This window comes from Paramisgurnus dabryanus, chromosome 5, assembly GCF_030506205.2.
Source record: "Paramisgurnus dabryanus chromosome 5, PD_genome_1.1, whole genome shotgun sequence".
Classification (NCBI taxonomy): Eukaryota; Metazoa; Chordata; class Actinopteri; order Cypriniformes; family Cobitidae; genus Paramisgurnus; species Paramisgurnus dabryanus.
In genome coordinates this window covers 49,899,363-49,917,755 of record NC_133341.1, presented here as the reverse complement: position 1 = coordinate 49,917,755, position 18,393 = coordinate 49,899,363, and the positions used below count along the sequence as shown (strand labels likewise).

The following is an 18,393-nucleotide window of genomic DNA, read 5'->3' as shown; positions in this document are numbered from 1 at the left end:
TTGTGGTGGCCAATTTAAATTTTGTGGCAGACTGAGAAATAAATGAATGTATGGGAATGTACAACAACGCTCTCACGTGTATGATGTCACAGCAGTAGGCAGCGTAAATATAACGACACGCCTATAATCCCTCCCACTCCGAAGTGATACTTATGGCGCTTTTCCATTGCATAGTACCCCACGGTTTAGTTTAGTTTGGGTCGGGTCAGCTTACTTTTGGGAGCTTTTCCATTGGGTGCAGTACGTAGTACCCGATACTTTTTTTCGTAGCACCTCGGTTGGGGTTCCAAGCGACCCGAGCTGATACCAAACGTGACGCGAAAACACTGTAGATCACTGATTGGTCTGAGAGAATCGTCACGTCATCGCTATAATGTAAATATTAGCTTTAGCTTACTGCTAGCTTGCGCTGTCTCAAGCAAACATGTTGTTATCTGTGTTCTGCTATAAGTTTCCAAACACCCTTTTAGCGATGAAAAACATCCGCAGGTTGAGAATCCGTGACACCATAACAGTTTTTCCAGACTTGCAGTTTGTGGCGGCACATTCGCGACGTGCACGTCCGCATTATATATGCTTAAATGCAACTTGAATGAGGCTCAGCGGAGCGCCGTCGACTGACGCCACGGGTCGGGTGTTTGAACAGAAACTGTCATGTGAGACAGAGGTAGTTATAAACGCGATGTGCAAACATCAATTTGTGGTGGCCAATTTTAATTTTGTGGCAGACTGAGAAATAAATGAATGTATGGGAATGTACAACAACGCTCTCACTTGTATGATGTCACAGCAGTAGGCAGCGTAAATTTAACGACACGCCTATAATCCCTCCCACTCCGAAGTGATACTAAACTCGATGGAAAAGCTAACCACGCCAAAGTGAGGTGAGCTGACCCGACCCAAACTAAACTAAACCGTGGGGTACTATGCAATGGAAAAGCGCCATAAACTCGATGGAAAAGCTAACCACGCCAAATGGCGCTTTTCCATTGCATAGTACCCCACGGTTTAGTTTAGTTTGGGTCGGGTCAGCTCACCTCACACTGCATGAAAAGTGGGATTTTCGTCCCCGTAAGCGCCTGTAGGCTCCCGAAAATCTCCCGAATTTTCGGCAGCTTTCCTCAATTTACCAGCAGCGAGCTTCGCGTTTGTCTGTGTCACAAATTGTCATAAACGAACCATGACGTAGGTGGAGAGCCCCGCGCGGGTGCGATGCCTCTAATTAGCATATGAATAGCAGCGAAATCTCTGCCGGCCAGTTAGAGCGTCTCTAGCCTAATTAGCATGTGAATAGCAGCAAAACTAGAGTAACGGCCCACTTGAATGTAATCACTCAGTATTGGCTGAAGCCACAACTTTTAAACAAGTAAAATCCCCCGTGAATGGTTGGCAGATGACTTCAAGCCAATCACAAGGGATTTTTCTTGTTTAAAAGTAGTGGCTTCAGCCAATACCGAGTGAGTAAATTCAAGTCGGGCCGTTACTCTAAAGAGGGGGGTTATTGGGCACCCTGGCTCATATTAGTCACACTGCGTCACAATGCTGCTATGTGTTTCATTGTGTTTGGTAAGTAATACAAGTGATGTATCCTCGAAAATCATGTATGATTATATTAACATTTAATGTGAATTTAAAATATGAATTTAGTGTGTTTCTGTTATGCTTCACTGTTACAAATAACCGCGTTGGCGATCTTTTTTGTGATTTTAATATAGTAAAAGTGTAGGAATTATGTTTTTAGCAGATTGATACCCATTTATATAGCCATATTTTGCTACAAAAATAAAAGATAAGCTGTGTTGCTGTAGTTAGTATAGATAACCACAGTTATATTTGGGTCACAATTAACTGTTTATCTTTATTAACTGATTTACTGTATTTCCATCACTCCCTAGTAAAAAAAACCGTTATAAACACCGTAAGTATAGTGATCAATTCACATTACAAGCTAATATTTACCTAAAATAGCTGAAAACCTATGCAAACAGATTGACAGCCCTGCTTGGTTTGGAACTGTAGAACTTTACATGAATCACGTGACCGCGCGGGGCGAGATCAAAGCGTTTCGTAACTCTGTTATTATACGACTCTGGCGGGAACCATTAGCAGACTGAGTAGTGGATGACGGAGCAATCGATATAATCATTAAAGACGCATAAAAATTTAACCATATAAACATTGTAATTATAAAATGTATTGTATTTATTTTTTGTGGCTTGCCATTTTATAGTATATTTTATTAAATACGATAATTCGAAAACACAAATTTTGTAAAACCTGTATATGGGATTATGTTTCGATCTTTCACTGACACTCAGGACCTTTCAGCATATTCAAAATGGCGGATTTTCGGAAAAATGGTTCGGAGCTGAACAACACATTTAATGGATAAATAAAATAACAAATACAGTGGTTAAATAAATAGCTATCTGTGCAGTTATAGGTTATAAGGCAGATTAAACAGTGATAAATTGAGGATTAGTTCATTTTTATTTGTTTTAATCGTTCTATTTTCGTGGAATACTATTTTAAGGTAAGTGCATTGCAGTTCAATTCTTCTGCTTGTTTCCAATTTTATTGCAGGACAACATCTGTAAATAAAGAGTCTAATGGTATTCTACTAATCAGTAAAATGGATTTTAGGACACTTACATGTGTGTATTTATAGCTTTATAACTGCGTAATATTTTAGTAATGAGTTTTTGGTTCGCACTCGTGTGTTATTTGTGCTTAACAAATGCTCAGAAACCTTTCACCTACATTTAAATATATTAACATTTTTGGCATTAGGGGGATGTGTTCTCAAGCAAAATTAAGACTGATTGACCTTTTCAGTGAGTTAGGTAGTGAATGAAGTCTTGATGCTGCTTTATACAGTACGGAGGAGTACGGGGATCATGAGATTGGGTCTTAATTTGGAACCATATAAGAATGACTTTAGTTTATACGATAACTAGGCTACTTATTTTTAAATATATTTTCAAAAGGTCTGTTATTGTTATTTGGATAACATTCCCATGTATGGTATCAAAAAGAACTTGCTTGTAATTTTGTAATGTCCTCTAGCAAAATATTACTTCAATATAATACAGGTTAGGATTGAGTACAAGAAATACTTTTCCTATAGAAATCGTGAGCACATTCGTTAATGATTTTAGTTAATAACCAGGTATATTTGCCATGCTGATATGTTTCTATAATGTAAAATTATTATAAAATATGCACAGATCACCAAAACATTTTAAAATAAACCCATGTGGTAAAGTAAAATGTATGTAAATGTAAAATAAATGTAAAAATCTTTCAGTTACCTCCTGAAAAAACAGCATAAACCAGCATACAAGCACCAAAACACAACATATGTTGGTCTTGCTGGTATGACCAGCATGGGATGCACCAGCAAACCAGCAACAAAACACATATGCTGGTATGCTGATTTTTCCAGCAGGATTACACAATCTGTGTGTTAATGTTTCTGTAATTTGTGATGACAAAATATTTCCTGCAGTGTGAGACATGGCAGAGGAGCGCAGGCAGAAACTGTGTTCGGTGATCTTACCCACTGAATCCATGAAGACCATGGCAGAGTCAGTGGGTGTGGGCTCCCTGCAAGAGGACAGCTGTCTGGCTCTCAGTGAGGAGGTCAGCTACAGGATTAAAGAGATTACACAGGTATTTTGATTTAAAATGAAATAGAAAGTGCTGCATTGCATAACTTGCAACTACAGGTCAATTATTCACAGGAAAATTTAAATTAAATGCTCTGATATATATATACAGTGCTTAACCAATTTATTAGATCCCCCATGTAAGGCTTGTGCCACACTTGGCCTAAATACACAAAAACTGTGCAGACACTATTTGACCAAGAGAAAGAATCTAGAGTATTGTAATTTATTGACTGGCCAAAGTCTGGACTTGAATCCTATTTAACAAATTTGGGATTAAGTGGATTCAACAATAGATCGCACAAAGGTTTAATCAAAAGCAAGTCTTTGGGAACAACGAGGAACTATTTGGAAGTCAGTAACAACAGAGACTGTGGAAAAGTACATAAAACAATGGCAAGAATGCAGTCTGTTGTCAAGGCAAAATGACGCCATATAAATTATTAAGGTTTTAAGTTATTGTGTTTGAATATGGTTTATTAAAATACTATTTTGTTGTTTCATTTTGTTCTTTGCCTAATCAATGACAATAAAATGTTTAGGTTGAATGTTTTTGACAGATTCCTTAATATTTTTTTCCCTTTATTATGACAGATGGTCTAATACATTTAATCACTGTATTTATATATATATATATATATGAAGAGCTCTTTTCCAAAACGCGATAAACGCCATTTTTAAAAAAAATGAGTTTGTCAGGTCATTTGGCTGTGTACTGAACCTATTCACTGCTCCATGAATGTTTTATGTCAAATCATTACATTTCCTTGTTAAAATGTAGGTACAAGATGCCGTTCTTTTCCAAAACGCGATAAGCGCCGAGCCTATTTTTAGCCTAAACGCGATTTATCCTCTCGACCAATCAAAACTCGATGAGCGTTTGACGCAATCCAATGGCGGCGCTCTGAACAGATGTTTGTTTATGTTCATTCATTACTCAAATGAGGATTAATGTCATGTTAATACATCACCCGGAGAAGGTACCCGTTTGCAAGGCGATCTTCATCAAAGTGTTTGGTATGTACAACTTTCGTTTCAGAACTGGCTCGTTTAATACCGTTTTGTACGTTTGCAATAAAGTTTTTTTCCTGTGAAGAAGCCTGCTAACGTAACATGAAAAGTACTGAATAGTTCGATAGCCTGCTGATAGACAGACTGGCGTTTGATACATTGACCAATGTCGTGCAAAAGTACAAAATGTGGGTAGTGAACAATGCAGGGACATCTGTAAAGTTTTGCTTTTTGGATTGGACATTATGAGCGCGTTGTTACATGGTATGTCTTTGAGAGCAGATCGAGGGGAGCTCGCTGTGTGTGCGTGTGAGGTTAATACAACTGTGTGTGTGAGAGAGAGAGAGAGAGGGAGAGAGGGCGTGAGAGAGAGAGAGAGAGGGAGAGAGGGCGTGAGAGAGAGAGAGAGAGAGGGAGAGAGGGCGTGAGAGAGAGAGAGAGAGAGAGGGAGAGAGGGCGTGAGAGAGAGTGAGAGAGAGAGAGAGAGAGGGAGAGAGGGCGTGAGAGAGAGAGAGAGAGAGAGAGAGAGAGAGAGAGAGAGAGAGAGAGAGAGAGAGAGAGAGAGAGAGAGAGAGAGAGAGAGAGAGGTGAAATATATCAAGCAAAAGGGGTTCCTAATGCCCTGCTAAGGAGAAAACTGAAATGGTGGAGGGAGTAATAGCAAGTTAGTTATGTGTAATTCTGTTTATTTCATACTGGCTTCAAATATATCACAATCTGAATAATTTACTTATTCATTTATAGTATAAAGAGTCCCTGAGTACATGTTGCATATTCTGTTATTTGTTTTGTTTTGTTTTTTAAAGAAAAAACATACATTTATGGGAAAAATATATGGATTTATAGCGTTTTGAAAAAAAATAAAATTAACTTTGAATTTATAATCAACAATATTGTTGTTTGATTTAATAATCATTATTCAACATGTTTAGATTGAGCAAAATATCCATTATAACAGCATAAATTGAATATTCACAAAATGTGTGGGTCTAGGTAAAAAATGTACTTTTTCTGAAAACTTTTGAAATGGATTTATAGCGTTTTGGATAAGAGCTCTTCATATATATATATATATATATATATATATATATATATATATATATATACTGTATATACTGTATATATACTGTATATTTCAGATATCACAAAAACTAATGGTTTTGTTTGTGTGTTGATATCCCCCACAGGATGCACTGAAGTTTATGCACCACGGGAAAAGGTGCAAGCTTACTACTAGTGACATTGACCATGCGCTTAAACTAAAAAACGTAGAGGTGAGAAAACTGAAAGTGTCAAGTGTTATAACATTCAGGGTGTGTTCACACTATTGGGGCTTTTCCATTGCATAGTACCCCATGGTTTGGTGTAGGTTGAGTTGGGTCAGCTCACCTCACTTTGGCTTGGTTAGCTTTTCCATCGAGTTTAGTAACACTTCGCAGTGGGAGGGATTATAGGCGTGTCGTTATATTTGCACTGCCTGCTGCTGTATCATACAAGTGAGAGCGTTTTTGGAATGATAAACATCCCCATACATTCATTTATTTCTCAGTCCGCCACAAAATCAAAATTGACCACCACAAATATGTTTGCACATCGTGTTTATCACTACCTCTGTTTCATATGTTTCTGTACAAACACCGGTGGCATCGTCAGTCAGCGCACTCCGCTTAGCCTCATTTAAGTTGCATATACACATATAATGTGCATGTGCGTTGCAAATGTGCCGCTACAAACTGCAAGTCTGTAAAAAAAAAAAAGGTTCTCAACCTGTTTATGTTTTTCTTCGCTAAAAGGGAGTTTGGGAACTTATAGCAGAGCACAGACGACAACATGTTTGCTCGAGACAGTGCAAGCTAGCACTAAGTTAAAGCTAATCTTTTACATTATAGCGATGACGCTGGTAGTGACGATTCTCTCAGACCAATCGGTGATCTCCGGTGTTTTCGCGCCATGTTTGGTATCAGCTCGGATCGCTTGGAACTAAGGTTATTATAGTTTTGCATTTTTCATTAGTTTTTATTTTTATTTCGTTTTGACTTTTTGTTTTCAAATTCAGTTTAGTTTTAATTAGTTTTTGAAGTGGGTTTGCTAGTTTAGTTTAGTTTTTATTTTTTGAAAATGCTTAGTTTTAGTTTAGTTTTTATTAGTTTTAGTGTTAGTTTTAGTCTTTTTCATAATTTGGGTTATTTGTCAGGGGCAAGATTAAAAAAGGTCAGAAAAAGAATTGTGTAATAACAACTCAACAAAAACATCATACAATTTTAGAAAGTATTCATTCAAAAATAAAACCAGTACATAAAATGTACATATGGGCACAAATATGTAAACAGTCTCAAGTTCAACACTACACAGTAAGTGCAAAATGTGACGTGTCCAAGTAAAAAACTTTAAGAGCCAACAGACTAAAGAAGACATACATGAACCGCGTGTATTCAACCCATTTTTGAGCCAAAACAAGAAATTTCTGTCAGATTGTCAGAGAGCTAAGTCTGAGACAAGACCATGGCAAATAACCAGAGGTGAAAAGAAGTAATCTAAAGAAATAAATACTCAAGTAGCGAGTTAGTAGTTACTCTTGAGAAAAAAAATACACACATATGCACACACAGTATACAGTGCACACCATAAGTATCAGGACAGTAAAGACAAAAGTTTGCTGTGGAGACCAGAAATTGGTAAGATGAATATCAGTGTGTCAGAAGTACAGAAGTCACATTTTATTAACCTTTGATTATGTTTCAACACATACATGCTTTAACAACAAAGAAAAACAGCCTTTAATGCTGACTTGTATGTTGTACCCAAACGCAAAACTCAAAAGAAATAGATCAAACTGATACTACACACGTGTGAACAATTAATGCATTAGGACACAGTTCACTTGAACACTTCTGAGTCAATGGTCTCAACGTGGCCACATTAGATAGTATTAAAATACAAACGTCAGTGTTTCCCACAGATCTGAAATTTACTTGTGGTGGTAGCTGGTGAAAAGGGCATTCATTATTATCCACCGACAAAAAATGGTCTACTATACATGTGACAAATAATCTGTGACAGTGTTAATAAACTAATAATGTGTGACACAACACAATACTTTGATTTATTAAACATTAATATTAATTTCTCATTATAGTTCATTAATCTAACCACCCTAAACTTTCTTTGCCATAAACAAAGCTGACACTGTTTGTCAAAGCACCACGAAAACACTTTATGTTTTTGCACTGATATATGAAGCAATTTGATGACCCCTTTTATCAAACTCAATTATATACAATACTATGTATACTTCAGCCCATTAATAGACAGTGCAGGTCTATAGATTATTAATGTTACTGATGTTATAATTTTAATAATTTCTATTAGATAGGCACTTTTACTGCTTCTGCTTTCTATTTCCCTTTTGCCGATTATAATCCACTAATTATTTCAGATTTAAAAGTCTACTTGCTGTCCCGATGACACGCTTTACATTACAGCTTTGCGTTTTTTATATCCTGAGTCAGCTAGAGCTTTGCTCATTCAGTATTAGCACTGCTTTTTGCTACAATCTCTGTGCAAACTGTTTAGATTTTAGTAAAGATATGTTCTATTAACAGTAAGATTATAAAAAAATGGGATAAAGAAAATGAAGCGGCGCGTGGTCGTGACAAGAGCCATTTGTTATGTGCTCGCGGCCGTTCTCCGATCGACTCGGGTTTTACACACAATATTAATCAGACTTGGGACCCGAAGTTATGAACTAGGACCGACCCGGACCCGACTGACCATTTGAAATATAAACCCGGAACCTTACGGGTCCCGCGTCCTCAGTGAAGAAAGACTTCTAATGGTAAAACTCTGCTCAAGTTCAGAAACATGAAAGGATACAATGTGACACTGAGGTTGCTTCGCGTCGCACCCAATTCATTGAGAAACAGAGAGCACGTGAACGGACACTCAACGGGAGAGACACAACATGCTTGCACGCAAAATTAAGCCAACTTGGATGCTATAAACACATATGCACATAAGCATATGCAACCATTTTGGTCGCAGTGTAGTTCCCTGGCTGCTCCGTATGTGCTGCAGTTCATCCAGTTTGCCGCGCTGGATGATGATTTTATGACGCGTGCATCATCTTCACGGTCACCCGGCCCCCACCTCTCTCTCAATTTTCAATTCAATTTCAATTTAAAGAACTTTATTGGCATGATTGTGTCACTTACAATATTGCCAAAGCATTATACATAAAACAAGAAACATACAATAACACAATATTAACAAACATTAAGGTGCAATTAAGCTAAGGTGCTGGGTGATGGATGAAGTACTACTGCAAAATAAAATAGAATCAGAGGATATTTACAATATAAAGTTGACTTTGAAATATAAACATATGAAGTATACAAATGTACATTTATGGAGGCAGATGAGAGGTAAAATAAAAGTACTGTACAAGATCAGGGCTGTGGATTATTTCTGATGGTGTGTAACTGATAAATGAATTTAGCAGCAGCTGATGGGTGTCTGTCTTCCCCCAGTAACATCTTCATTTGATCTGAATCTGAAGAGCTATGAAACTCTGGTATGAGCTTTGAGATTTTGTCAAAGTGTTTTTCTCTAAGCTCTTTATATTTACCACAGTAAAGGAGAAAGTGTGTCTCTGTCTCGATCTCGTCACTGTCACAATGGACACAGATTCGCTCTTCTTTTGGGAGCCATGTTTGTCTATGTCGGCCTTTCTCTATTGCCAGACTGTGATCACTGAGTCTGTATTTAGTGAGGATTCGTCTCTGCTTTACATCTCTAACAGTGGAGAGATATTCTGACAGACTGTATTTTCTGTTTAGTGCCCGATAACATTCTAGTTTACTTTGGTTTTTACTTTCATTATCCCAATGATCCAAATATAAAGTTTGACTTTCTTTAATGATTTGGTTTATTGTGGTTTGTTTGCGTTCATTAGTGCTGGTCTGAAGTTTTAGAGCCAGTTGACAGATGGGACTGGTTTTAGGTCTCTTCTCTTGGGTTTTAAGGGCTTCATACTGAAGTGTGTTCGGGGGACTTGAGTTTAAGTGTGACCAGAATTTAAGGGAGCGTTTTTGGATGTGTATTATTAGGGGGTATCTGCCTAATTCAGCCCTGCATGCATTAGTAGGGGTTCTTCTCTGAACTCTTAAAATATTTCTACAGAATTCAGCATGCAGGGATTCCATTGGATGTTTGTCCCATTTGGAGTAATCTGTTAGGCATTGTGGAGCCCAAACCTCACAACCATACAGAGCTATGGGCATTATTACACTATCAAATATTTTACACCAAACTGTAGCAGGAATGTCTGTTTGTTTAAATTTGCCTTTGATGGCATAGAATGCTCGTCTAGCTTTCTCTTTAAGTGCATTTACCGCGGGACCAAAACCGCCTGATGCGCTGATTTTTAACCCGAGATAGTCGTAGTGTAAGGTGTGTTCTAGTGCAGTGTTTCCCAGAGTAAATGTGTATCTGTTATCCTGTAGTCTTGCTTTTTTCTGGAAAATCATAATTTTAGTTTTTTTCAGATTGACTGTCAGGGCCCAGTTTTGACAGTATTTCTCCAGCAGGTCCAGATGTTGCTGTAAACCTTGTGCAGTGTCTGACAATAGCACCAGATCATCTGCATACAGAAGAGCTTTAATCTCGGAGTTGTTTAGGATGAGACCGGGTGTGCTGGATTGTTCCAGTAACACTGCTAACTCATTAATATACAAGTTAAACAGAGTTGGACTCAAGTTACAGCCCTGTCTCACCCCACGCCCTTGACTGAAAAATTCTGTTCTTTTGTCACCGATTTTAACTCCGCACTTGTTTTCTGAGTACATGGATTTAATGATGTCATATACTTTTCCTCCTATGCCTGATTGTAGAATTTTATAGTATAAGCCGTCGTGCCATATCGAGTCGAATGCTTTTTTAAAGTCAACGAAACATGCATAAACTTTGCCTTTGTTTTTATGATGAACGTGTTGGTTGAGTAGCGTCTGTAGTGTGTAAATGTGGTCAGTGGTGCGGTGGTTTGGTAAAAATCCAATCTGACTTTTACTTAAGACGTTGTGTTTGGTAAGGAAGGCCAGAATCCGAGCATTTAAGATACCACAGAAAGTCTTCCCTAGATTACTATTTACACAAATGCCTCTGTAGTTATTGGGGTCAAATTTGTCTCCGCTCTTATATAGCGGGTGTATTAAACCTGTACTCCAGGTTTCAGGAAAGTGTCCAGTTTGTAGGATTAAATTAAACATTTTTAAAAGTGCCTCTTGCATTGCTGCAGGACTGTGTTTCAACATTTCTGTTCTGATGTTGTCTAAACCGCATGCCTTTCTGGGTTTTAATTTCTTTAGTGCTTCTTTTAGTTCTTCTAAGCTAATCAGGTAATCTAAGGGGTTTTGGTTGTTTTTAATGATGGATTCCAATTGTTTTAGTTTAGTTTGTAAATTTTTTTGATCAGGTGTAAGACTATCTGAGGAGATTTCCCTGAATAGGTTTTTAAAATAGTCTTTCCATAATTCTCCATTTTGTATGGGTATGTCCTGGTTTTGTTTTTTGTTTAGGCTATTCCATTTTTCCCAGAATTGATTATTATGAATTGAGTCTTGGATTTCTTTGAGAGTATAATTGAGGTGTTGTTGTTTTTTGTAGTGAATTGTATTTTTGTAATCCCTAAGTGCTTCGCAATAGTTTTGTCTTATTTCTGGTTTGTGTGGATCTCTGTGTTTTTGGTTGGAGAGTTGTCGGAGACGTTGTCTTTTACTTTTACATTCATGATCGAACCAGATTTCATCTCCAGATTTTACTTTAGTTTTTTTGTTTGTACGGAGTAGGTTCGCTTTGATTGCGCATCTTTCATAAATATGATTTATTTGTTGTACTGCAGCATTTACCTCGATTTTATTAGTCATAAACTGTGTTGTTTTAAATGTATTAATTAAGTTGGAAATGTCTTTGGAGCTGACTGCGCTAATAAATTCGGTTTCAGAGTTTGGGGACCATTTAAATGTTGGGTTCAATTTGGTCAAATTGTAGGGCTTTTGTTCGCTTCTATGAGTTTGTTGTGTTCTCTTTATAAACACGTTTATTTGACAGTGGTCTGATAAGGTAGACTGTGGTCTGACTGTAAATGCTCGTAATAGGGAGGGGTCTAGGTCTGTAATGGCATAGTCAACAACACTAGCACCAAGAGATGAGCAGTATGTGAATCGACCTAAAGAGTCACCTCGGATCCTACCATTAAGCATATATAAGCCCAAACCTCGACAGAGACACACCAACTCCCTACCATTTTTGTTAACTGTACTGTCAGGGTTGTTTCGTGTTGTAGTAGTGGGAATGAGATGCATGTTTGTTTTCAGTATATGATTATTCCCATGAGTGTCTATAATGTCCGGTTCTGAGCCTGTTCGGGCGTTAAAGTCTCCACATAACAGTACGTTTCCTTCAGCCTGAAAATGGCTGGTTTCCATCTGAAGCTGATCAAAGAGATTGTCCTTGTAGTATGGTGATTCTGATGGAGGTATGTAGGCTGCACAGATATAAAGGTCCTTATCGCAGTCTATGATGCCTCTTTTGAGTTTAAGCCAGATGTGTGTTGAATCCTTTTTCTGTACAAATAAGTCATTTTTTAAGGTCTCTTTGTACCAAATGATAATGCCGCCAGAGTCTCTTCCACGTTTCACGTTGCAGTTCTTAAGTGATGACAATATAATTTCTATGTATCCCGAAGGGCAGCGAGTGTCAGTGTCTGATCTGCACCATGTTTCTTGTAGAATAATGATGTCCTGATTATTAATGTTTTTTAGGAACTCTGTTTTTAGAGTTTTGGCCCCTAAGGTTGAGGAGTAGAGGCCTTGAATATTCCAAGAGCTTATAGTAAAAGATGCCATTGTGAGGTAGAGATAGGTGTTTTGGTAGTCCAGTTGCCTTACGCTAGCATTTTACAGATAAGGTGTAGGAGATTTCTCACTTCTGTAATGTCTGAGGAGCCAGTGTGTTGTTTGCCCTTTGTAATTTCAGCATATGTGGACTGCTGTGATGGTGAGATGGGCTGTGTTGCTCCGTTGGTAGCTTCTGACTGATGGGTAGAAGTGTCCATATTTGTAGATTGACTGAGGCTGAGTGGAGAAGTACTTGGTTGGCCTTCAGTCTGTTTTGATATTGTTTGCTCTGCTCTGATGGGAGAGATTTTTGTTTGTAGATGCCTTGTTGAGGTCGTATGCTGGTTACTGTTATGGCTGTTGGGTCTTGGGCGATGATGTTGTGAGGAAGAGGGTTGTGTCTTTCTACCAAGAGCTACATCTTTTAGGTTTTTGGCAAAGATTCGTACACTCTCTTGGCTTAGGTGCACGTGATCGTATAAGTCCTCTGTTGTAAGGCTCGGATGGTGTGCAACTTTGATTGCCGTGAGGCTGGAGCATGCAGAGGTGATCTTCTGGTTTATACTGTTGATCAGACCAGCTGGATAGTCCTTCCTGTGAAGTAATGTGGAGATGGTGATGTTGGCTTGTGGGAATATCCTTCTCTGTCTCTCTCTATCTCTCTCTCTCTCTCGCGCGCGCTCTCTCTCTCTCGCTCTCTCCAAAACACGGGTCATCCAGTCGAGTTCAGAAAATACGGAAATTCGTAAAGTGATTTTTTTTACCTGGGCGGGTCGCAATTTACCTGGGCGCACCGCCCAAGTAGGGCCTATGTATGGGAAACACTGCAAACGTGTTGTGTTATTGAGTTGGAATAGTGTGCATGTTAAAACAGGTGACATTTCTGTACTTTTGTCTATTTATCTTTTAATGTTTAGACATTTCTTGACTCCACAGCAAACTGAGAATTTTTGCCTGTATTGTCTGAAAACTTAATGTTGATGTATACAGCTTATAGCTGGAATATCAGACAAGTAAACCGACAGTGTTTTGCATTCAGTTATGCATATTAAAGTTAACTCAGAGAATCTCCTAAGATGGTCATCAACAGTTTACACTTACATGAAATACAAACTGATTTTAGAAAATAACTCATTTTTTCTTATGCTGTGAATCTCATGTCGTGTGTTGTGAGCACTTACAGTACAGTAGACAGCGAATCAGACGTCAATCATAGATGGACTTTCTTCATTCAGTCATGTGTTCACAGTGCTTCTGGAGGTTCCGCGCGTTTAAATGTTTCTGACGACAAACAGGTCGCGCGTAAATAATGGCGGGTACACGTGTGAAGTTTAGCTTTTAGTTAAATGATTAGTAAATTCATATTCACGTAATACAACTCTTTATGTACTGCGTGTTTCTAGACACAAGCAAAACAGCATCAGACGATTCAGTTGTTGCAGCGATCTAAACAATTCATTTAAACCGATTCGCGAACCAATTCAAAACGTTTGGCCCGTTTGCTTTGTAAAGAATCGACTCAAAAGACTTATTTATTTGCAACATCTTGTAAGGAATCACCTTAAACGAGTCATTAATTTGCGAATGTGTGTGTGTGACACCGCGTGAGTGAGAGACACATGGAAAGGAATTTGAAGCTGAACGTTATTTGCTATATAAAAGACAAAGACGAAAACTAAGGACATTTAATCTATATTTTTATTTTATTTTAGTTAGTTTTGCCAGACACACATTACAGTTTTAGTTAGTTATCGTTTTTTTGTAATGCCTCGTTTTTATTTTTATTTCAGTTAACAATGTTTTTTCCCACCTAGTTTTCGTTTTTTTGTTCGCTTTCGTTAACGATTATAACCTTGCTTGGAACCCCAACCAAGGTGGTAAGGAAAAAAGTATCGGGTACTACGTACAGCACCCAATGAAAAAGCTCTCAAAAGTAAGCTGACCCTACCCAAACTGAACCAAACCGTGGGGTACTATGCAATGGAGCGCCATATGTGTACCATAATGGACCTGAGTTTGGTTGACCCCCAAAGTACATTTTGTTTTTCTAGTGTGAGCTAGGGCTGTTCCGAATACCATTTTTTGAGCTATGAAGCTCTAGTAGAAATCAAATCGAATATTCGAAGCTTCGGAAGGAGGGGCTAAACATATTTTTCTGTGTGTCTGTGTGTATGCGTGTGTGTCTTGCTGTCTACAGTTTTATTATTTGGTGGATGTGTTGCTGCGGACCCAAGGCAGTGTAGTGCCTTTATTTCGTGCAATATGGACATGTGACACATTTAGAATTAATAAACTTTAAAAATACTACCGAACAGCGCAAGCCGGAAGCGGCGTCCTGCGAGAACAGCATTTGTGAAACAAAACACAAGAGCAATACTTTTAATAAGGTAGCCTAACATTTTTCTAACAAACAAACATTCCCGTATCAGAAATTAACAGCACAGTAATTACTGACAACGTAAAGGGTAGGCTATTTAAATAAAACAACGAAAATAAATGAACGAAGTTCAACAAACTGTAATAAAACGGTAGCATACTTTCAAAATCAAGTTTATTTATAATAATAATAATAATTACTAAGTTTATTTATAACACTTGCACCATCCAATATGTTTTTTTCATCAGTAGAACAATAAAGAAGATATTTTGCAGAAACCCCAGTGCTCCGTTATGCAAGTCAACCGATCCGCACACTTTAAGCGCTAAAGCATATATATCCAATACAAAAGTAATCCCCCATAACTCCGTGTGACATATTGACGTCTTGTGAAGCAAATCAATCAGTTTTTGCCAGAAACTGAACGTTATTTACAACACTATTAGCGTGAATGCCAAAGCAGGAAGCGCGCTTTACGTTCGAGGCGATCTCTTCCACTGTGGCGTTTGGTGGCTGTTGGCTATGGATGTTGGTCTCTCTGCGCCACCTATTGAGCGGGAGCGGGAGCGTGAAGCGCACTTCCTGCTTGGCAAAAGCTGTGCATTAATATTTGAATATATTCGAATCTCAAAACTGAAAATCGAATGTCGACCCATGGAACGAATATTCGAATATTCTGGTCCAGCCCTAGTGTGAGCGCTCCTTACCATACCAGGGTGCGGTACACTCAAGCCATGAGAGAATTACAATGAAGTCTGTTGTGCATATCTTCCAGTTTTCTTCTAAACAATCACATCTTTTAATGATGTAAGTGTACTTGGGTAAGGATCATAAAGTGTGAGTGGAGACCAGAGCATGTGAGCGAAGCAGAGCAGTGTGACGCTCCGCTAAATATTCCGCTCTACTGTTCAAGCGCTCCACTCAGTCGCTCACCGCCCAAGCAAGCGCTCTGTTAACTTTCTGCTCACGCTCGCAAATAAACCAATTCCCGCTCAGATCCCGCTCCGACATAAAAAAATTTAGTAAGCCTAATTGTTTTCTGTACTGACGTTCTTGGATAAATGCATTAAATTAAAGTATTAGCTGATAAATCACAGTTATATACAGTTGTGTGTTGGCTATTAGACCTAGTTTAACTGATACGGAGCTCCGGATATAATTCAAATTAACAATTTGTTTCCACGACATCCACATGTTTTACTAATTCCCAATTTTAAGTAATAATAAATGTAATTAGTAATTACGAAATATTATAATAATTTGTTCCCCTTATGAGAAAAAGATTAACAAACTATACTATTATATAAATATATTATTTGAAAAAACTAAAATAAATTGAAGAACAATTTCTTAACAAGAAGGCTTTTTAAGTGCGAATTTACAGTGCATCAGTAAATACAGAACACAGCTGTGTCTTAAAGAAATTAAAATTAGACAGTATTTATGAAGCTGTAAATGTACAAAACGAATGCAATACAGAAGGCCATGAGTATTTATTTATGGCATTCTCAATAGTATATTAGTAGATAAATTAACGTGTATCTATATAGTATGAAAACGAATAAATCATTATTTTGGCTAAATTAATCTGGATAGATCATTTTAGTCAGACTGATTTGTCATCATTTCAGAACAAGCTTAAGGGCCCTATTTTAACGATCTAAGCGCATTATCTAAAGCGCACAGCGCAACGTCTAAATGGGCGTGTCCGAATCCACTTTTGCTAATTTAACGACGGGAAAAATGGTTTTTGCGCCGAGCGCATGGTCGAAAAGGGTAGGTCCTATTGTAATGGGAGTATTTTGGGGGTAACGTGCAGTAAACCAATGAGAGTCACAGCTCTCATCCCCTTTAAAAGCAAGTTGCGCTGGCGCTATGTCTAATCCCTATTTAGATGACGGACTTTGTAAACTAAAAAACTAAGCGGAGGAAGAAGATCCCCAGTTTAAGATTAATGTTAAATAATTGTGTTGTTTTTCACTTGTATTGAAATTGTTATTTTTTTTTATTAAAACCTTTAAAACCCGTTTTCTTTTAGTCATGGAAGTAAAAAGCAGGCTTGTAATTGCTTTAAATGTATGGCTATCCAAATAATTTACAAGTATGTAAGATATGGTTTGTACTCTAAAAATACTTTATTTGTAACAAACAGGAGATAAAGAATTTACAAACGGCTCTCCTCACGTTTCAGCACTTTGGACAGCGGTTTTTTTAGCAAAGAGTTTTTTTAAGCATTACTTAAAAATGTTTCTCATCCCACCATATCCACAGGTACAGAGTAATCATATACAATAAATCCGTGAGGTAGCATTAAAAAAAAAACATTTAAAAACAGATGCATTTGTTTAAAGGAGCATTTCACCTGTAGAAACCTTAATCTTTATTGAAAGTGTGTCATATTTGTAGTCGAAATGTAACATACATTTAAAATTTGGTGCCTATTTGACTGAGAAAAGGGGTGTTTGTTGTCTCACTCCCTCAACAAAGATATTGGACTTCCTTCTTTCAGTGATGCAAAATGATGATTTTTACATCATTGAAAGAAGGAAGTGCAACACTGAAATCTGTATTTCTCCTGTCTCAGCGGCAACTGAGGAAATTATGCACAACCATTCAAAAACATGACTGGGGTTCTAACTATACAAAGCTTAATGCAAATAGGTGAAGTGTCCCTTTAAAGCAAAGCATTTATTTACTTAACAGGCTGCAGGTGAAGCAGCTCTTTGCGCCTTCTAACGTCTCATAATTAGTCCTCATTTATGTCCAAGAGACTCAATAATAATCTTTTACATTCAATCCTTTAATCTTTCATATTTAAAAGCATTTTTGTGCTGCTGTGCATTATGTACCTTGTGATAAGCAATCCCGCGTTGTCCTCCCGTGTATAGGCGCATTTTACTAATGCGCTCTTTAAATAACATAAAACACATTGCGTTTGCATTGACTTTAGACTTTAGACCAGGTTTTTGTTGGTCAATGGCGTAGTCTATTTTAGTTGCCTCAAAATAGCAACGCGCCAACAATGCGCCTGAACACACCTCGTTTTCAGACCAGAACGCCCATGGGCGCAAAAGGGGGCGCAAATGCATTTGCTATTTAAACAATGCGGCGCTAAACGTGAAAATTAGGGTGGAAACTAGCGAAAGACACTTGCGTCGCGCATTGCGCTGCATTGCGCCGGGTGTAAGATAGAGCCCTAAATGCTATCTAAAACGACTTACATTTTATCCCGAGTGTTACTTGGTCGAAAATATGTAGAAATATAGCCTATGCGAGAACAAATTACAGGACAAAAATGTTAAGCTCACGCGGACCGAAAGAAAAGCCGTTAATTAAGCGGACTCTCTGTAAAATAGAGGACGGGCTGAATCAGTCGAGTCGGCAGATTATCATCAATGTTTATAATGTTCCACGTAGATACTGTTGATGAAAAAAATAATATCTA

The 18,393-nt window shown here is 37.9% G+C and overlaps 1 protein-coding gene across 2 annotated transcripts in view; it reads left to right on the top strand.

The window, feature by feature from the left end:
- The first annotated feature begins 2,311 nt into the window (after positions 1–2,311).
- taf6 (TAF6 RNA polymerase II, TATA box binding protein (TBP)-associated factor) overlaps positions 2,312–18,393 on the top strand; it is a 107,234-nt gene continuing 91,152 nt past the window's right edge. The window contains exons 1-3 of one of the 2 annotated variants that reach the window (XM_065284625.2): positions 2,312–2,533; positions 3,509–3,672; positions 5,867–5,953. In XM_065284625.2, the coding sequence (XP_065140697.1) occupies positions 3,517–3,672; positions 5,867–5,953 (243 nt within the window). In that variant the 5' untranslated portion in view covers positions 2,312–2,533; positions 3,509–3,516. The remainder of the gene's footprint in view (positions 2,534–3,508; positions 3,673–5,866; positions 5,954–18,393) is intronic. The other variant, XM_065284626.2, reaches the window with a different exon arrangement.